At 36.3% G+C, this 21,922-nt stretch overlaps 2 protein-coding genes across 3 annotated transcripts; both read left to right on the plus strand.

The window, feature by feature from the left end:
• The first annotated feature begins 1,102 nt into the window (after window positions 1-1,102).
• On the plus strand, window positions 1,103-9,747 carry zgc:158803 (LUC7 domain-containing protein). Of its 2 annotated transcripts, none has more exons than XM_048195915.1 (10): window positions 1,103-1,696; window positions 3,183-3,277; window positions 3,404-3,502; window positions 3,623-3,733; window positions 6,277-6,420; window positions 6,558-6,734; window positions 6,811-6,989; window positions 7,171-7,200; window positions 7,287-7,424; window positions 8,692-9,747. In XM_048195915.1, exons 1-10 carry the CDS (start codon window positions 1,636-1,638, stop codon window positions 8,942-8,944), a joined length of 1,287 nt encoding a protein of 428 aa, XP_048051872.1. In that variant the 5' UTR covers window positions 1,103-1,635; the 3' UTR covers window positions 8,945-9,747. The 2 variants fall into 2 exon arrangements, with proteins under 2 accessions (XP_048051872.1, XP_048051873.1); XM_048195916.1 differs by having other exon boundaries at window positions 1,105-1,696; window positions 8,722-9,747.
• A 519-nt stretch (window positions 9,748-10,266) lies between these two features.
• pane1 (proliferation associated nuclear element) lies at window positions 10,267-18,874 on the plus strand. Its single transcript, XM_048195917.1, has 6 exons — window positions 10,267-10,485; window positions 10,571-10,650; window positions 12,874-12,972; window positions 13,049-13,128; window positions 17,950-18,041; window positions 18,425-18,874. Exons 1-6 carry the CDS (start codon window positions 10,429-10,431, stop codon window positions 18,566-18,568), a joined length of 552 nt encoding a protein of 183 aa, XP_048051874.1. The 5' UTR covers window positions 10,267-10,428; the 3' UTR covers window positions 18,569-18,874.
• Window positions 18,875-21,922: the final 3,048 nt, after the last annotated feature.

Here is a 21,922-nt window from a genome sequence, read left to right on the forward strand (position 1 = left end):
CCTTGCCTCATTTATTATATGCGGATCTATGAATATCCTAATTAGCCCCGCCTCCACCCACTGACACCAGCTTAACTTACTGAGGTAAACACTGCACAGTGGTGTCGCTCTTTACAACATTGGACACATAACGGTAATTAATATGATAGCTTTTTGCTTGACTCTGTTATCAAACAGCTAATAATGTGTTGCTAATGTTACACAAACCATGTTCCTGTTCTAACAATCAGTATCCTTACAAACGCTGTGAACACCTCAGAGCGTCGGTGGAGAAAGCCATATAGTTCATCATAACATCATAATATACATCACACCTGCTATATTGCCAAATCTACATGATTTTTCATATCAACAGAAAATATACCAGGATAACCTGGCTTATCTTGGGACTCCCCTGCTTCAGATCGGTCATGTTTAATGATGCTAAAGCCCGCCGGCACGTTGACGTGATTGGTTACAAGGTAGTTTGTGACGTAAGAAACACCAGCGATTTCAAACCGTGGGTTTGAAACTGTCTTTGGTTTACTGCAGTTTTAAGGAGAAAATACTCAGCAGTGGTGTTGACTGATGAATTTGCACATGTTTTGTCTTAAAACATATTAAAAACACTACATAAACATTTAAACAACATTAAAAACTTGATTTTCACCACATGGGGACTTTAAGAAGTTCCAATCAACTAAAGATAAATATCATGTATATCAAATACTTACAGACAAAATCATAAGATACATGATTTTTAATCAAATCAAGTCAACGACATGAGAAACAATAATGGTGTTTACCATGGCCATCAAAAAGCAGAATAACATGGAAATAATCAATAAGACGTGATCCCCGTCAATCAAACCAATGAATTCAATGACATTCAATGACTATTGTATTTTTTCGGACATTCGGGGTACATTAGGTTTTTGTTCTTAATTTGTTGTTATGTATGAAATATTTACATTTAAAACGACAAAGTTAACGTTCAACATGAGTTTTTTTTTAATCCAAAAAAAAAAACACGTGGCTCCACATGCTCTGATGACATCAAAATGGCCCGAACTACACTCGCTCGGTCGCGCGACCGTTATGATGTCACCTGCCCGTCAGCCAATCAGCGCGCGAGCTCTGCGGCACTTCCTCGAGGCCGCGTAACCAAGCGGGAGCTGCGCGCGCGCGGATCGGAAGTCTCATTCCGACAGGGAAAAAAAAGAAATAAAACAATAAACCAACAACAAATAAACACTGTCAAAACTTTGCGAATATGGATCATTACACAAAATATTGATCTGCGGGCTGATAAAGCAGCGCTAGGACTGATAAATAAGCGCTTATAAGGCGGATTCAGGGGCGTTGGGGAAGAGTTAGCCGCTGCTGCTAACGCACGAGACTGTTCAAACTCACTGATTTATGATCTGCCAGATTTCAGCGAGATCTCAACTATAAACTGAAGAATCTGAGAGACTTTAAGCACAGAAGTGAACCTGGTGTTGATAGAAAGTGTTGGTTCGTCTTGTTTTCGGCGGCCGGTGGCTTTGAGGCCTGCTGTATGAGGAGTTAGTTTAACAGGTTAGAGAAACAGCACTTGTTTACTGTTAAACCAGGTCCATTACACGCGTGTAGAGACTGAGAGGTGAACCGCTGAAGATGTCGGCCCAGGCGCAGATGAGAGCCATGCTGGACCAGCTCATGGGAACCAGCAGAGATGGTGAGTGTTTCTTTCATTCTCATCAAATCGAAACTAAACCATATACTTGATTCAGTCTGAGATTCGTTCCTTCAAACTCGTTGTTTTATACTCAAATATGATCTGTCTGACTGATCTGTGTTAAAGAGTCACGATTTCATTTGATTCATGGTTCTCGTGATTTGCTTAAATCGTTTGATGTCATTGAAATCATTGGTTTGATTGACGGGGATCACGTCTTATTGATTATTTCCATGTTATTCTGCTTTTTGATGGCCATGATTTGGTAAACACCATTATTGTTTCTCATGTCGTTGACTTGATTTGATTAAAAATCATGTATCTTATGATTTTGTCTGTAAGTATTTGATATACATGTTATTTATCATGATAATCGTGATTGTTATGATTCATTTGCCATGATGAGAATCATGAATTGAGGGAAATCATGGTTTGGTTGACATGATACCATAATTCTGAATTGCATTATTCTTCTTTAGGGGACATGATTGGTTGAAACATTTTCATGAATTCGTTGTCATGACTGTGTTATTCTCTTTTTTCCTTTGGTTGATAACCATTATTGTCATGGTTCATATGATTTTGTTGGCTTGTTTTAAAGGATTAGTTCACTTTCAAATGAAAATTAGCCCAAGCTTTACTCACCCTCAAGCCATCCTCGGTGTATATGACTTTCTTCCTTCTGATGAACACAATCAGAGATATATTAATAAATATCCTGACACATCCGAGCTTTATAATGGCACTGAACGGGACCAAGCTGAAGAAAGTGCATCCACCCACATCCATTCATCATAAACGTACTCCACACGGGTCTGGGGGTTAATAAGGACTTTTGTACACTTTCTTCGTAAGTTGAGTAGGGAAGGTGGTCTGGCGGAAGCTAGATATTTTATATCTAGCTTAAATAAAGTCCTTCAGAATAAAGTCCTTCAGAAGGACTTTATTAACCCCCCGGAGCCATGTGGAGTACGTTTATGATGATGGATGTGGATGGAGACACTTTCTTCAGCTCATACTCGTTGGTCCCGTTCACTGCCATTATAAAGCTCGGATGTGTCAGGATATTTATTAATATATCTCTGATTGTGTTCATCAGAAAGAAGAAAGTCATATACACCTAGGATGGCTTGAGGGTGAGTAAAGCTTGGGCTAATTTTAATTTGAAAGTGAACTAATCCTTTAATACAAGTCATGAATTTTAGGATTAGTCTGGAATGATTTCATATCCGTCAAATTCATGGATGTAATTTAACAAGAATTGTGCTTATGATGATTAATTTGCCCATGATTTGAGGCAATTCATGATTAACGTGATATGGTTGACAATTATTTATTTGGTGTTTATCAAATTATGACTTTGGAATCGTGATTTGATTTGTGGCGCGATTGTTTATTTCCGTTGGTGTCTCTCATTATTTATATGACATGACATGTGACTTGAGTCCCGATTTGAGGATTTTTGATGCTCATAATTTGCCCACAGGCGACACGATGCGACAGAGGATCAAGTTCACGGATGAGCGGGTGTGTAAGAGTCATCTGCTGGAGTCGTGTCCACATGACATACTGTCTGGAACTGTAAGTGTCTCAATAATTGTTTCGGTGGTTATGACTTTACTCATCTAAAACGTTTTTGATAACTGCAGCACTTGGTTTATGCTTCACCACAGTTACATTATGACATCCTGCTTTGTGTTTGTGCAGCGCATGGATCTGGGCGAGTGTGTGAAGATTCATGACCTGGCTTTGAGAGCAGATTATGAGATCGCATCTAAACAGCAGGAGTATTTCTTTGAGCTGGACGTGAGTATAATCCCTTTATATTCATCTACATTATGCTGTATGTGTGCAAAAACTTAATAAACAAACAAACTGTATGTGTGCAAACTGCTCATAATGGCTGATTGTGGCGCGTCTCCTCAGGCCGCAGAGCACCTGCAGTCCTTCATCGCAGACTGTGACCGAAGAACCGAACTGGCCAAGAAACGACTGGCCGAAACGCAGGAGGAGATCAGCGCTGAGGTGGCTGCCAAGGTAAAGAGCTGACCATGTGATCTCACAGCAGTGGTGGGGAATCCCTGAACGCTTCTCGGCAACGCGACATTTCACTTTCAGATCATTTTCATATTGAAGTTTCACACACCTGCTTTTTGTACACAGACTAGAAAGTAGTGAATCATGGTCCACAGCTCTGATATAAATAGGCATTTTATGAAGAAAGAAAAAGAGGATGAGCCCTTCAATGTGTCTTGTTCCAACTTCCTGTTTCAATAGGAAATACTTAGAAACAGAAAACTCAATCTGGGTTTTTTAAAGGGACCATGTGTTATGGAAGCTTGTTACCACCACTGAATAAAAAGGGTAATTGCAAAATTCTGACTCACAATTCTGACATGATTTCTCACAATTCCAAGTTTGAGTTCATGTCTCATAATTCTTTTTTTCTCAGAATTCTGAGTTTGTTTCACAGTTCTTCTATAAACTCAGTATTCAGAGAAAAAGTCAGAATTGCAAGATGTAGATTTAGAATTCTGAAAATAAAAATCCGAATTGCGAGATGTAAACTTGGAATTCTGAAAACAGAAGTCCAAATTGTGAGATGTAAACTTGGAATTCTGAATACAGAAGTCCGAATTGCGAGATGTAAACTCGGAATTCTGAAAACAAGTCAGAATTGTGAGACGTAAATTCAGAATTCTGAAAACAAGTCAGAATTGCGAGACTTTATCTCGGAATTCTAAAAACAGAAGTCCAAATTGTTAGATGTAAACTTGGAATTCTGAAAACAAGTCTGAATTGCGAGACGTAAACTCGGAATTCTGAAAACAAGTCAGAATTGTGAGACGTAAATTCAGAATTCTGAAAACAAGTCAGAATTGCGAGATGTAAACTCGGAATTCTGAAAACAAGTCAGAATTGTGAGACGTAAATTCAGAATTCTGAAAACAAGTCAGAATTGCGAGACTTTATCTCGGAATTCTAAAAACAGAAGTCCAAATTGTTAGATGTAAACTTGGAATTCTGAAAACAAGTCCGAATTGCGAGACGTAAACTCGGAATTCTGAAAATAAAAATCTGAATTGCGAGACGTAAACTCGGAATTCTGAAAACAAGTCAGAATTGTGAGACGTAAATTCAGAATTCTGAAAACAAGTCAGAATTGCGAGATGTAAACTCGGAATTCTGAAAACAAGTCAGAATTGTGAGACGTAAATTCAGAATTCTGAAAACAAGTCAGAATTGCGAGACTTTATCTCGGAATTCTAAAAACAGAAGTCCAAATTGTTAGATGTAAACTTGGAATTCTGAAAACAAGTCCGAATTGCGAGACGTAAACTCGGAATTCTGAAAATAAAAATCTGAATTGCGAGATGTAAACTCGGAATTCTGAAAATAAAAATCTGAATTGTGAGACGTAAACTCGCAATTCTGAAAACAAGTCAGAATTGCGAGATGTAAACTCGGAATTCTAAAAACAGAAGTCCAAATTGTTAGATGTAAACTTGGAATTCTGAAAACAAGTCTGAATTGCGAGACGTAAACTCGGAATTCTGAAAATAAAAATCTGAATTGCGAGACGTAAACTCGGAATTCTGAAAACAAGTCAGAATTGTGAGACGTAAATTCAGAATTCTGAAAACAAGTCAGAATTGCGAGATGTAAACTCGGAATTCTAAAAACAGAAGTCCAAATTGTTAGATGTAAACTTGGAATTCTGAAAACAAGTCTGAATTGCGAGACGTAAACTCGGAATTCTGAAAATAAAAATCTGAATTGCGAGACGTAAACTCGGAATTCTGAAAACAAGTCAGAATTGTGAGACGTAAATTCAGAATTCTGAAAACAAGTCAGAATTGCGAGATGTAAACTCGGAATTCTGAAAATAAAAATCTGAATTGTGAGACGTAAACTCGCAATTCTGAAAACAAGTCAGAATTGCGAGATGTAAACTCGGAATTCTAAAAACAGAAGTCCAAATTGTTAGATGTAAACTTGGAATTCTGAAAACAAGTCTGAATTGCGAGACGTAAACTCGGAATTCTGAAAATAAAAATCTGAATTGCGAGACGTAAACTCGGAATTCTGAAAACAAGTCAGAATTGTGAGACGTAAATTCAGAATTCTGAAAACAAGTCAGAATTGCGAGATGTAAACTCGGAATTCTGAAAATAAAAATCTGAATTGTGAGACGTAAACTTGGAATTCTGAAAATAAAAATCTGAATTGCAAGACGTAAACTCGGAATTCTGAAAACAAGTCAAAATTGTTAGATGTAAACTTGGAATTCTGAAAAAAAGTCTGAATTGCGAGACGTAAACTCAGAATTCTGAAAATAAAAATCTGAATTGCGAGACGTAAACTCGGAATTCTGAAAACAAGTCAGAATTGCGAGATGTAAACTCGGAATTCTGAGTAGAAAGAATTGTGATAACACAATTTTTTTTTTTTTTTTTTTTTTTTTTTTTTCCATAATTTAGTTTTTCATGATCATTTGATCACCCTCTCCGACCCTTAGTATTAACATGCCTGTTTTTACTACTCTACCTTTAAGACTTCTTGACGGGTGTGTTTTGCAGGCGGAGCGTGTGCACGAGCTGAACGAGGAGATCGGGAAGCTGCTGGCGCGTGCAGAGCAGCTGGGCGGCGAGGGGAACGTGGATGAGGCTCAACAGGTGCTGGAGAAGGTGGAGAAGACGCGCACTCTGAAGAAAGAGGCAGAGGTCAGTGTAGAGTCAAAGGTGGAAATGTCATTGTTCTATCTCTAGAACTGATTCAGATCACAAATGAAAAGTGTTCATGTTTGCAATGGCGTTATTACAGTTAATTATGCTCATCTGAACAGCGTGTTTGTGTTTAGGACATATACCGCAACTCTATGCCCGCCTCCAGCTTCCAGCAGCAGAAACTGCGAGTGTGTGAGGTTTGCTCCGCTTACCTCGGCCTCCACGACAACGACCGCCGCCTCGCCGACCACTTTGGAGGGAAACTACATCTAGGTTTCATCGAAATCCGTGAGAAACTGGATAAACTGCGGGTAAGATGGCAGCACATGGAGCTCAATCAGCCTGGTGTCGTTCAGCATCTCATAGATGAACTGCTCTGGTTTTCAGAAAGCTGTGACGGAGAAACAGGAGCGCATGCGCACGAAGAGAAGAGAGGAGCGCGACAGAGAAGAGGAGCGAGCCAGAGAGTGGGAGCTGGAGAGAGAGCGAGAACGCGAGCGTGAGCGTGAGAGGGAGCGTGAGAGAGAGCGGGAGCGCGAGAGAGACAGAGAGAGAGACCGCAGGAGGTACGTTTGTAATTAGGCCTGCAAATTGTTGAATCAGTGTTTTGAACTAATTCACTGAATTTTGAAAGAACTGACTCACATTAATGAATCATATCTATCTTTAAATCGGAGAAGCTATCAAATATTAATAAGTGTTTCATCATGAAGATTAGTCATCATCTCTTTATTCCTATCTTTTTAGGTCCAGATCCAGGAGCGGTGAGCGATATCGGTGAGGATCGTCTTTATTTCTCGTAACAGCTGTATTGCTGAAGCAAGGAAATCTCCTGTTTATGCATCTTTCTCTCTGGTTTTCAGGGAAGGAGGAAGCTCGTCCTCCCATCGCTCTCGTCGGCACCGTGAGGATGGAGAGCGGGAACGAGAGAGGGAGAGGAAACACAGACATAAAGACCGCCATCGCTCTCGTTCCCACTCGCACAGGAGCAAAAGGAAGAGGTACCAGATCGACTTCAGTTTGACCTGACCTGACATCTTTTGTGGAGGAACCTCTTCCTTTAACTGTTACATTCGAGCAGTGAGGCATGATTTACAGTGATTGTACCATAGTGAAGGGCAGTTGTGTGTGGTAATGAGGTAAAAATCAGTGTAAACAACAGCGTTATGACAAGATAGCAATGTTCAGTTAAAACAAATACATGTGGTGTTAAATACTGATTTACATTTTAGCGACAGATGAATTTAAAATTAAGCATTTGAAATTATTTATAAATTATTAAATAATTAATATTTGGAATTAAATTTATTTACATTTTTAAAAAATTAAATAAATTTGAAAAAATAATAATTTCAACTTATTTTTAAATTAAGTCTGTTATAAATGAAATTTAAATTAAGTTATTAGTTTAATTTAAATTAATTTTTGAACTATTTTCAATAATTCTAATTTACTTTTAAAGTATTTATATTTCGAATTTAAATATGAAATTTAAATTATTTTTAAATTAATTTATATTGAAAACTTAAATTATTAGAAATGTATTAATTTGGAATTGTATTATTTAAATGTAATAATTATATATATATATATATATATATATATATATATATATATATATATATATATATATATATATATATATATATATTATTTAACATTTTGAAATTATGAAACTATTTAAAGTAGTTTGAAATTCATTTAAAAAATTTTAATTTATGTTTGGAATTCAAATAATATGAAATAATTTCAACTTGTTTGTAAATTTAAGTGATTTATGTTTGGAATTTAAATTCAAAACTTTTCATTAATTTGAAATTACTTTGAAATTATTTATTTATTTGGAATTTTAATATGACATTTTAAAAAATTAAGTACTTTAAATTGGACATTGAAATTATTTAAATGTATTAATTTATATTTTAAATTGTATTTAAAATAATGAACAATTAAGTAATTTAAATTCTAAATATATATTTAAAATTACCTTAAGCTATTTTAAATAACTGAAATGACTTGTTTATTTTTTCAAAATTTATTTGTGGAATTTATATATATATAATTGATATGTGTTAAAATTATTAAATAATTTAAATTCTAAATATATATTTAAAATTTGTATTAATATTTTAAATTATTTGAAATTCCATTTTAATGTTTTCATTTGTTTTTATATTAAATGAATTGATATATATGTGTTGTAAACATTACCAACAAAAAGTAGCATTTAATAATAGTGCATTCCCATCTTTCCTCTGTCACACTCAGTCCGTTGCTCGTTCTGGCTAATTCCTCCAGGTCTTCGCACACCAGAGATCAGGAACAGCCTCTGCCTCAGGAGAGATGGCGGGAGAACGCCGCAGACGAGAGATGGCGGGACAACGGACGGAGGGACATGGTGGAGAGGGAGAGATCCCCCGCCTCCCCAGACATGAGCCAGATGAGAGAGCGGGAGAGATCCGTGTCGCTGGAGAGAGACCAGCGCTCCAGCTCTGAAGAGAGAGAGTCCGGAGAGATCTAGAAGACGAGAATCAGATACTTTAATGCTGTAGCTACCGATCCCTGTCGCGCTCGCAGCCGGCAGTCGCAGCCTACACTGATCTGTCAATAACTGAATGGCCGTCTCATCCGGTTACTTATACATCAGTAGAAGCTCGGCGGCTACAGAGAGGAAGCCAGTCGCAGATGTGTGTGTGAGAGAGAGAGAGAGAGAGAGTGTGTGTGAGACCAGCATCATTATTTGAGATACAAACAACGCCTCAGAGAGCAAGAGTTACACACCTTGATCTAGTTGCTCCAAACTAGTCAGCAAACCAAAAGAACATTTGATGGAAGTATAGAGGGGAAAGAGTGCGTTTAGAAGTAGCTTATTTTTTTATCTTGGAAGATAAGGGCAGGTGGCTGAAGAAAATGCCTGCAGGAATATAAAACTACCACTGAAGTTTTCTCTTTTCATCATTTTAAACTGGTTTCTCTGTTCATTTTTTTTTCCTTTTTTAATAATTAAAGGTCCTTAAATGACTGAAATGATTGATTTTTGATGTGGATATTATTTTTTTCTCTCTGATTTCATTTGACATGGATATAAACTCAGAGCTGGACTGAGCTGTTAACCCCCTCACATAAACCAAACCATCTTTTCACACATAACCGCACACGTTTTATAGCTCGGCTTACAGTTTCTCATGGTACCAGGATGTTTTCTGAGTTTCTCTTTTCCCCTTTTTATCACTCTTTGGTTTTGCGGTGTTGAGACGTTGTCTTGAAACTTCATCTTGCCTTGTCATTGTGCTATGAAATAATAAATCTGTTGCTTTCATTGTTTACGTGTTTCGGGCTTTTCGTCTTCTTGAAAGTCGTTTGAACTGATTTTCTGCTTCTGTTGAAATAAATGTCAATGTTAATAGTAGATTTGCATGAAATAACAGTTTGTGCAATGCAACAATAGTGTTAAAAGTATCATAAAGACCACTACACTTAAAAATGTTACCCTAAAAATGTGGTTACGTCTAAATTTAATACATTTTTATACATTTTTTAAAGTCAAAAATGCTGCTTAACATCACTGAATCATCCTGAATACATTAGGTTGCACCAACCATATTAAACTTGAGGATTAAATCAGTTACAGATTGCCGCATTTTACAGTATCTGATAACAGGAAGCTAGTTTCATATTTAGTATATTTATGCGTATGTATGTAATTGCTTTTTTTTTTTTTTTTTTTATAAATATTCCTAAGGAAAAACAATTAAAGCTATAAAGTATTTAAAACACTTTATTAATTGATATTATTAATATAATTTCTTATTCGTAAACGTGAGGTAATTTCTGTACGCGCGAGGGCAGCAGCGCGCGCACTACGACGGGTCGCGTCTATGTGACGTCAAGCGCGTGAACTTTGAAAATAAGCGCGAGGAGGAAGCGACGCGCGAATCAGGAGTTTTCGCTGTTTTATCGATAAACAAACAAATAAAACTAAACGCGTCTTTGATATACCTCATCATGTCGCTCCTGACGCCGTACAGTAAAGTCCCCGAGCTGAACACCGCCACTGTCCTCGTGAGTAACGCGAGTCAGATGATGTCACTGATGATGTTTATTCATTTTAATAGTTTACTTTAATATTTATCGTCTCTTTTGATAGTTGGTTGAAAATGAAGAGGAGCTTCAGTCCAAACTAGCCGACGCCATAGTGCAATGTGAGAAAGAGTTCACCGTCAATGTGTGAGTGCCAAATATCTAAAGAAACGTAAAATGTAACGTGTGTGTAACTGTTATATAAGATTTGAAGACTTCAGATGCAAAAGCCTCCACGTGCCATCTGAAATTTTCTTCTAAAATGAGCATTTTTATCAAGCTCGTATGTTTAGGTTTAGTAATTTCACTTTAATGGCAATTAATAGGTCATTTTCATTGCCATTAAAGTGAATTAACTGAACATAAACATACGAGCTTGATAAAAATGCTCGTTTTAGACGAAAATTTCAGATGGCACTTGGAGGCTTTTGCATCTGAATTCTTCATATAACGGAATGAATCGATATACCATTTTACTTTATGCAATATGTGGGTAAAATGGTCATACATGGATTTTCCCATTCAATACAATGCATCTATACACTGTATCTAATTTGCATATTGATGTGTTCTTGGAGCAGCATGTAAAGAAAAAAGAAGTGTAATAATGGGAGTAATAATTGGCAACATTTTCATAATAATATCTAATAGTTAATAGGAATATTGATATATAATTTATTTCACTATTCACTTGTTGTGTCTCCTAAAATGCCTGATAAACATGATTTAAGTCCTGGTCCTGATCAATGTCCTGTTTCGTTTGATTTGAAACCCCATAACATTTTCCTGAGATGTTGATTTATAACAAACAATTTGAAAATTAATCTGATTTAAATGATAATTATAAAATATTATCATATTTCCATAAGAGTGCTAATTTTGATTTTTCAGTCATATTTAAAGACCAAAGAGTTATTGTTGTCATAGGGAAACCTCTAAAAATTTGATTTCTCTGCAAAGCCCTGAATGTGCTCTTTACTGGACATCCAGACTTAAAACTGTGACATGTATGATGTCAGAGAAAATCGCTAAAATATAATGTCCACTACAGAGGACAGAAGTCTATTGCTGGATCCCAGGAGGCTCTATATATATATATATATATATATATATATATTAGGGCTGGGTATTGACACAATTTTCACAATTCGATTCAATTACAATTTCGATTCGATTTGATATTGATTATTTTGGATGTAGTATTTCAGTTACACTACATGGCAAATTTTCTAGAGGAAAAAAATCTCTCAACTAATGCTGTAAACTACACATGGGAGTCAGCTGGTACTACTATAATAATATTGAAGGTTAAATTAACTTATTTTTATATAAAACACGTAAATTACACTCAATGATGTTTTATTATAAATAAAGTTTAGAATAACATGATCATATTTCTACTCCAATTCGTTTTTTTGAAATATAAACATTTAAATCGCGGCTGTCATAACTGATTTATTCAAACATGCATTAAATATTGAAGAACATTAAACATTATAATGAATATGTAATAGCTATTATTGCATAGCTATATTTATCAGAATGCTGCTTTCTAGAGTTCACTTTTCTAGCTGACTAATGAGTTTATGGTCAGTGAATATGTTTTTCTGAGGTAAATGTGATGTTACGCGACCTTGTTTACAAGCTGTTTTATTGACGTCTTTCCGAGGTTGAAACACTGATTGAGCGATTACACGAGACATGATACAGATTTCAGTAAGTTGTACTGTATATTTTAACACACCTTCAGATGTTTATTCATGTTTATTTCGCGCTGTAACTGGTATTAAAGTGGAGGAGAGGATGTTCACATGCTTCTCTTTAACTGAGGCGCTAAAGCGATCTGTCACGCCACATTAAACAGTGCCAAAACGGTATTTATTTTTTGAATCTCATAATAAGATGGACGTCATTTGAAATCTGAGACTTTGCTTCATATCAAAAGTAAAAAAGCACAAAGATTATTGCGATTTATTGGATGGGAGGCGCTACATGTTCTGCTCATTCATCAACTGAAAACAGACTTAAGGATTTAAGAATCGATATCGGTTCGTAAAAATGAGAATCGATTAAAAGTGAGAAATAAATAAATATATATATATATATATATATATATATATATATATATATATATATATATATATATATATATATATATATATATAAACACACATTCAAAACAATTATTAATATATTATTGTAAAATTATCATTTATTATTAATAATAATTTTTTTAATTAATAATAGCAATTTCTGCTTAAATGGATGGTATATAGAATTCTAATTATAATCTAACTTCTGTTGTAAACTGAGATTGTGTTGAGTTTTTAACATACATAAGTGGGTGTAAATGTTCCTGATGTCTTTCAGGCGGCTGGCCAGAAAACTCCCTCTGCCCGTCGAGAACAAGAAAACTCGTCCGCGTATTGATTTGATCGTGTTCATAATCAATCTGCTGTCCGAGCGCAGGTACGCTGATCTCTATCTGTCTGATCTGATCTGATCTGTCTGTGAGTGGACAGACTCTCATTCTCTCTCTCTGTAGTCTTCAGTCAGCCGAGAGCTCTCTCAGTCATCTGCACTCAGACTGTTTCCTGGGGAAGGTGTGTTTCCTGGTCACTGATGGTGAGTGAAATGATCGTTATAATAGCGTCTGCAACAACGGACAATAACGGTCTCTTTTAAAAGCGCAGTCGTTAAAGCATGATGGATTCTGATTGGATGTCAATGTTTATATCAAAATAACGTTTTTAACGTAAATAAAGGGTTAGTTCACCCAAAAATTAAAATTCTGTCATTAATTACTCACCCTCATGTCGTTCTACACCGGTAAGACATTCGTTCATCTTCAGAACACAAATTAAGATATTTTTTATGAAATCCGATGGCTCAGTGAGGCCTGCATTCAAAGCAATGACATTGAAAATCTCATAAAGGTACTAAAACATATCAGTTCATGTGAGTTCAGTGGTTCCACCTTAATATTATAAAGCAACAAGAATACTTTTTGTATGCCAAAAAACTAAATAACGACTTTTCAACAATATCTTGTGTTGGCTGATTTCAAAACACTGCTTCGGAGCTTTATGAATCAAATCAGTGGTTCGGAGTGCCAGAGTCACATGATTTCAGCAGTTTAGCCATTTGATAGGAGATCCGAATCACTGATTCGATTCGTAAAGCTCTGAAGAACTGTTTTAAAATCGGCCATCACGAGATATTGTTGAAAAGTCGTTATTTAAAAAAAAAAAAATTTTTTGGAGCACCAAAAATATTCTCGTCGCTTTATAATATTAATATTGAACCACTGTACTCACATGAACTGATTTAAATATGTTTTTAGTACCTTTATGAGAGTTTCAATGGCATTGCTCTCTATAGTGGCCTCACTGAGCCATCGGATTTCATCAAAAAAATCTTAATTTGTGTTCCGAAGATGAACGAAGGTCTTACGGGTGTGGAACGACATGAGGGTGAGTAAATTACATTATTATCATTTTTGGGTGAACTAACCCTTTATGTAACTGTACAACCCACTGAAGAGATGTCTATCCCTCACAGCCTCGCTTTAATTCAAGGTTCCCGCGGGGTCTTAAAAAGCCTTAAAAGCATTGAATTTATTAATTTGGAAATAATACCTTAAAAAGACTTTAAAAAGTCTTGAATTTTGATGTCTGGGTCTTAAAAATTGTGCTGTATGTAACTTCTCCGTATTGTAATTTTCCTCAAAAGTTTCATTTGTCAACCACGATTATTTTGATTAAATGATGTAACGTTAGTATAAATAAAGAGTGGCGGAACCAATAATTGACAACGCAACGCAGCCCCGGGTCACAGTACAAAATACTGCGAACACATGATGCCTTCAGAAGATCACGCGCTACAGCACCACAACCATAGACTGCAACACAACACAACACAACACAACACAGACCTCAAGCAACAAGCAAAGGAGAAGCGTGAAAAATCAAAGAAAATCTCAGCATTCCACAGGAAAGGTTGACTGACGGCGTTATATTTATAACGTTTGTTTTTACTAGTGGTGGGCTGTTAACGCCGATAACGTGAGACTCTTATCGGGCGATTAAAAAAAAATATCGCCGTTAATCTATTCTCAAAGTTGGGCTGGGAGCTGGGTCTATACTACGCAAGCTATGATGAGTTTCACCTTGATATTTTAGCGCGGATGTATACCTAGCCGAATTGACCCTTCGCAAAGACCCGCCCCCCTTAGTTACTGTTGCTTTGTCCGACAATCCGTGGCGCTGTCACGCCACACAGTGATAAATGCATCACGGAGCAAAGAGGACACTGATAACACATCGACAGACAAGACAGAGCAGGTTACTTATGATATTAAACAAAGTCCCAGCTTTAAAACTGAGTAGTTTAAGAAATGCAAACAATAAAAACCGTTTTGTTGCTCTTTAATGTGTCGTGACCATGGTCGTGACAGATTGCTGTAACGCCTCAGCTCAAGAGGCTTGTAAACCGATCATCTCTTCCTACTAGTTCATGTATAGCATCAAACAGGCCCGGATCGGCTAATCGGGAGCACCGGGAGAATTCCCGGTGGGCCGGTCTGTTTATTTGGCCGTGAGGGCCGGTGTTGTCATGGCACTGGGTTGAAATATGGATGCTCTAGAAACTGTGGACGCGGCCAAATGTACTAAGCTGAGTAGCCTAACTTTTTCCTAAAAAAACATTCAGTGACGGATTTAGGCCTGGACGGACCAGGGCGGCACGGGGCACCTGCGCAAGAAAAAACAAACAAACTATCAAACAAACAAATGCGCGATCGGGTTTTTACCGCTCATTTGCACGCAACGTCAATGATATCATGTCACTCGGTGGGTAAATTAACCTGGTCGGGAGGGACTCGGAGTGTGCGCTCGGAGAAGACAACTCACTCAAAAGTATACGAGAACAAGGGATGAGGTGACGTCTGTAGGGACAGCGGGACAAGTTCTAAATCAACGCTAAATTATGGTAAGGCAAAAGGTCTAAGCCACCGGAGGCCGATTTAAGTAACGTAAATAAATAAAAAGGAAGAGGGGAAAACATGCAAAAGATAAAGGCATGTATGCAGCTTACTCATATCGTAATAATAGTAGGCAAATAATAAAATATGGCCTATCACTTATGTTATGTTGCTTGCTATAGACTATTACACATTGGCCAACAATATTAATTTTTCTGTCCAACTAGCTTAACCAGACAGTAAAATGTGATTTTGTAAAGTTGTGCAATTTTGTAGGATTTATGGTATTTTGTGTTATTTATTTGCCTCAATTTGTAATAATTTAAGTATATACATTTATATAAAATAGCAAAATTTTATGTTAAATCCACTTTAATAAAGATCTACATTTCTAAATTTCATTCATAGTGATAGACATGAAAAATGTGCCTGGGTTTACTGCCATCTACTGGAAAGCAAACACTTAATTAAATTAAAATTAAAATAACATGAATTTTTAACTACAGCCACTAGATGGCTAGAGAATTAATCAATGGTTCACCTTATAAAATCATTATTATAACTATAAAAATAACTCTATATCAAATTTTTGCATTTTTTGTACTATCATTTGTACTATCATGGGTATTTGAAGATATACAAGGATTTACAAGGTTGTAGAGAACAGTGCACTATTGCAGACTTATATACTGAGGTTTTAATTACATTATTTTAATATAGTCAGTCGTGAATTAAAGTGGGCCGGTCTAAGGCATGAAACTCCAGGGCTGAAAATGAGTCCCAATCCGGCCCTGGCATCAAATAAACATGAATGAACATGAGAATCAATGTTGTTTCAAATGCGGAAAGATGTCAATATACACAATTTTTCAAGTGTAACTCCACCGTGGTTAATCTTCTAACTCCTGACTGTTTTGTCGGACAAAATGGCGGATTACTTTTAGTCATTATTTGGGTAGCACACATATTCTGAATGTTTTCGGCAGAATTCAAATGAGCCATTTTAATCTAGATTAGTTACAAGATTACAGTGTGATTAATCTAGATTAAAAAAAATTAATCTATGCCACCACTAGTTTTTACATTAGCTAGCTACCAATTTCATTCTGTGGTTATGGGTAAATGTAAATTTAATGAAGCGTGGCTGGATAAAAACTCTTTTCGTCATTGGTTGAAACCAGTGCACAACAACGTTTTTGAGGCTTTTTGCACCATATGCAGAGGAGAGGCCATAAGGGGAAGTTGACGGAACTGGCTGTCCTTGATAAAGAGATTGCTGCCCTGAGTGAAGAGCTAAGGAGTTGACTGTGTTTCTTAATTTAATTTATTGTTGAGTTCTGATTTTCTGATTTTTTTTTTTTTTATGTTTATTGTTCAGGGGTCTCTCAGTTCCCCATATTCCCAGCATGGAATAAGTAGCTAGCTAATGTTAAAAAACAACTTAACATTGTTCGGCAAACTTTCTTGTGGCCTACTGAAATGTTTTTATTTTTCACACTTGCTTAGGCTTATCTTTTACCCATTCCACATTTGAAAAATAAATGAACACAAGTTCAAGGATTTTGTTTTTCTTTGCTGGTATAGGGACGTGAAATGGGTATTAATTTTTTATATAAATGGTCTTAAAAAGGTCTTAAAAAGACTTGAATTTAACTTGAAGAAACCTGTAGGAACCCTGTAATTACTGTTCAAATCAAAATGGCGCTGCTGTGAATTTTAAATTGTTTTCAGATATGTCCCATTTTGGTAACAATGTAGCAGAATGATAACATAAAATAGTAAGTAAATATGGCATTTGGCCTCAAGATAAATTAACAACACTGAAGGTCAAGCACCTCCTTTCACTGACCATTTGCTGAAACATCACAAGTTTCACACCCAATTTTGCATCATATTAGTGCCATATACACGTCTGTTCAAAAGTTTGGGGTCGGTAAGATTTTTTAATGTTTTTTAAAGAAGTCTCTTCTGCTCATCAAGGCTATATTAAATTAACCAGAAAGAATAAAGTAAAAACAGCAATACTGTTAAATATTATTACAATTTAAAAAAAGTGTTTTATATGTGAAATATATTAAAATGTAATTTATTTCTGTGATCAAATTTGATTTTTCAGCATCATTACTCCAGTCTTCAGTGTCACATGATCCTTCATAAATCATTCTAATATGCTGATTTGATGATTAATAAACATTTCTGATTATTATCAATGTTGAAAACAGTTGTGCTGCTTCATATTTTGGTAGAAACCGTGATGTATTTTTATCTCAGGATACTTTGATGAATAGAAAGTTCAAAAGAACAGCATTTATTTGAAATATAAAATCTTTTGTAACATTATAAATGTCTTTACTGTCACTTTTGATCGATTGAACGCCTCCTTGCTGAATGAAAGCATTAATTTTCTTTCGTGACTGTCACAAGTGTTTGTGGTCAGTAAGTTTTGTGTATGTGTGTGTTTGCAGCTCGCTGTGGCTCTCACACTCAGGAGCGAATGGTCAGCGTGAGAAAACTGGCTGCTTCACATCAGTGTCCCGTCCTCTGCGCTGAGCACAGGGTAAACACAAGCTCACACACACACACACACACACACACACACACACACACACACGTTCGTTTTTGTGAATTGTGGGGACATTCCATAGGCGTAATGGTTTTTATACTGAACAAGCCGTATTTTCTATCCCCCTACACTACCCCTACCCCTAAACCTACCCATCACAGGAAACTGCACATTTTTACTTTCTCACAAAAACTCATTCTGTATGATTTATAAGCCTTTTGAAAAGTGAGAACATGGAGTAATGTCCTCATAAGTCACCTCTTCTTGTAATACCTATGTCATACCCATGTCATTATACACATTTGTGTCCTGATATTTCACAAAAACGCGCACACACTCTCTCTCACACGCTCAACGCGTCACTCTCTCTCTGTCAGACGGCAGATGGCGTGAACGCAGCATCTGTGCGGATCCTCAACATTCTGAAGGTGTCAGCGGGAATGTCGCCCATAGCAACCACCGCCCTCTATCTGTCCTCACTGACCCGCTGCTCTGTGACCTCTGACCTCGAAGACGACTGACCACCAATAAGACGAATTAGTTACTTTAAGAACAACATTAAGACTCGGTTCATTACTTTGAATTTCCACCAGGGAAAGACAAGTTGCAGATAATCTCGCAGGATTGCAGAATAGTTCAGGTGGGTGTAAGAAATCGGACTTTATTGTCTGCTGTGTGTTATTATGGCTGGCTGTCTCTCATATTCACTCTTTTACTGAATTAGTAAAACCTCCAAACCAGCAGGGGGAGCCATTGGGTAGCTAATGGGTCTCTCCTAAATAATTACCCCTCTACAATATTTATGAATAAAATATTTGAATTTTTAACCAAATGACTACTGTTTTAATGGGCTATTTAAGTTTGATACTTTTTTTTCCATACTGTGTGTCACACATACTTACACAGTACTAGTAAGTTTGGCTATACTTGTAAAAAATAAAGAAAAAGTAGATAAAGTTGGAATAAGAAAGAAAGTAGATGAGTTCAAACTTATGACTAGGAGTCACTAGTAGTAAATTGAGATGCTATTATAGATTTTTATTATTAGTTTGAATTAGTTTATATTTCATATTATATTTTCCATTTTACTTTTAGTAATTTTGTTGTGTGTTTTTGTCATTTTTATTAGTTATTAGTTTTTGTTAATTTTAGTTTTAGGTATTCTAGTACATCAAGTTAAACTGAATGAAAATGAGAAATGCTTCTTTGGAAGTTATGCTGAAATAAAATAAGTTTTTTTTTTTATTTTTTTTTTTATATATATTTTATTTCACTTAAAGGGATAGTTCACCCAAAAATGAAAATTTGATGTTTATCTGCTTACCCCCAGGCCATCCAAGATGATGATTTTTAACTCCAACTGTTGCGGTTTGTCAGTCATATAATGCATGTCAATGGGAACTCCATCTATAAGAGTAAAAAAAAAACATGCACAGACAAATCCAAATTAAACCCTGCGGCTCGTGACGACACATTGATGTCCTAAGACACAAAACGATCAGTTTGTGTGAGAAACTGAACAGTATTTATATAATTTTTTTTACCTCTAAAACACCACTATGTCCAACTGCGTTCAGCATTCGTTTAGTGAGGTCTGATCGCGCTCTGACAACGGCAGTGATGTCTCGCACTCATTGAAATATAAGCGTGAGACAATATTTAACACCTTGGTGCTCTTTTTTTTTTTATTGCCTTTTTTTCCTATCACATATTTTGTAATCATCATAAATTAAGTATCAATCGAAAGCTTAAACATGCAAAATTCAACCTGTAAAAACCATTTTGAAATCAGACCTTGCCTTACCATGGAAAAGCACTTTAAATCCTTTTAGCAGGCTTCTCCCCATAGTGGGCGCTGTCATGTTTCATATTAGAAAATTTATTTTAATTATTTAAATAGTTCAATTCTTGACAAGTCACACATCGTTGGAAAGCTCACAGACTCATGGTTCCATATTTGGTGACTGTTTTGTGATAGAAGTGATGTTGTGACAGAAATTGATTTATTTGTCACACATCAAAAAGTATTCAATGGATTGTGGGTTTCACTTGGCTACTTTTGGTATTACACCTAAACAAAATCTCATGGGAACTTCAATTTTTGTGTTATCAACGTCAAATTTGGAACACACCTTGATTAGACATTATGGCTTTGATAAAATAGCAATTTTAGAGTAAAATTATTTTTGTAAAATATATATTTTGTATCAAACATGTTTAGGACAGTGCTTTTTTTACACTTCAGCAATAATCTAAGTGTCTGCTTTAAAAAGAGACCAACCTTAGGTCTATAATCCAAAGCATTCATGTATTAACCTTTTAAGTTTGGATTGTGCATTTTCACATGTATGCTCAAAAAGGGGGGTGACGGTAACAAAAATATATTTTTTAATGGTTTTATTTACCTATAATACCTCTGGTCTACTCTGAATAAGGGCCATTTGCTGCACTATAGTAACCTCATCCCAAATGCTCAGTGTTTCCCCCAACTCTTTTCCTCTTTTGTGTTTCCATGACAACCTCACCTGTTGCAAACCAATCCTATCAGTAACCTGAGTCCTGAATAATGGACGTTCTTTGCGAAGAAATGACAAAAAGGCTTTCTGGCATCTTACCTGTGCCACCGTCTCTCTCTTAACCTTTCCGTTCGGTCCCTCGTGACTGACCTCATTTGACATCTCTTCACTGACCACTTCATGCACAGGGTTACGGTCCAGATATCCTCTTACCCCACAGACACACGAGAGTGCTTCGACAGTTAGGAAGAGGCCATCGCACTTTCATTTAATTGTTCTTTTAATTGGGCTTGAATCTACAGCCTTTTCAGTCAAAGAGCAATTGTCAAGTTTTGGTTTTCTTTCTAGAAAGACATATTCTTTCTTATATAAAAGGCATTATTAGTCAAGTATTGTCCCAAATTATTGGTCTGCTATACTTATGAGGTCACACACACACACAAAGCATTGAGACGGTGCTTTAGTTCAGTCTCAGTAGGTTTGTGTGATATTGTTCTATGATCTGCTCTGTTGGCATCCATTAGAGTCCTTCACAAACACATCTACAGTGCAGCTGTCTCTCCAGAGACCTGCCTTTGTCCCACTCAACATTCTGTTACTGAATAATGCAGATTGTGTGTGTGTGTTCACATGCTGAGAGATTGGCAGAGCAGGACGGCAGTGGATGCGTTTCTGCCCGCACGTACCACTTTCACACACATTCCTACCTTTATTTATGGCCAGGTAAAGTGGGTGTTTGCTAAATCAAGCATCACTATTGGTACTGCTCATAGTTAGTGATCCAAACCAACCCTTAATGCTGAGTGTTAAACTTTAGAGTGTACCTTTTTTTGTGCTACAGACATAAATGATGGCTTATATCATGTGTCTTGGGGAGGAAATCTGTGTTATTTTGGGTAAAGATGATTTGAAACAATATATACAAGTTGCAATATACAACCGCAACACCTTAGAAACCATCAGAAAACTCTAGAAACAGGTTAAAGTTGTGTTGTATTGTAAAAATATCTATACAAATAAAATTGACACTCCGAGCATTGTCGTGGTAACCATCTAGAACACTCTAGCAACCACATAGCAACTGTTAAAAATAAAACCACTCAAAACACCTAGCAACCACCTAGAAAACTAGCAGTGATATAGGAGCATGTTAAAAACACTTAGAACACCTAGAAACTGCATAGCAACGCCCTAGCAACCATAAAGAAACGGCATAACAACAGTCGTGAATTACTGTAAAATGCTCTATACAGAAACTTGACACTCAGAACACCTAGCAGCTGCAAAGCACTGTCCTTGCAACCACCTAGAACACTTCAGCAACAGCATAGCAACACCTTAGCAACATGTTAAAAGTTA

Source organism: Megalobrama amblycephala, linkage group LG7 (assembly GCF_018812025.1).
Source record: "Megalobrama amblycephala isolate DHTTF-2021 linkage group LG7, ASM1881202v1, whole genome shotgun sequence".
NCBI classification, from domain to species: Eukaryota; Metazoa; Chordata; class Actinopteri; order Cypriniformes; family Xenocyprididae; genus Megalobrama; species Megalobrama amblycephala.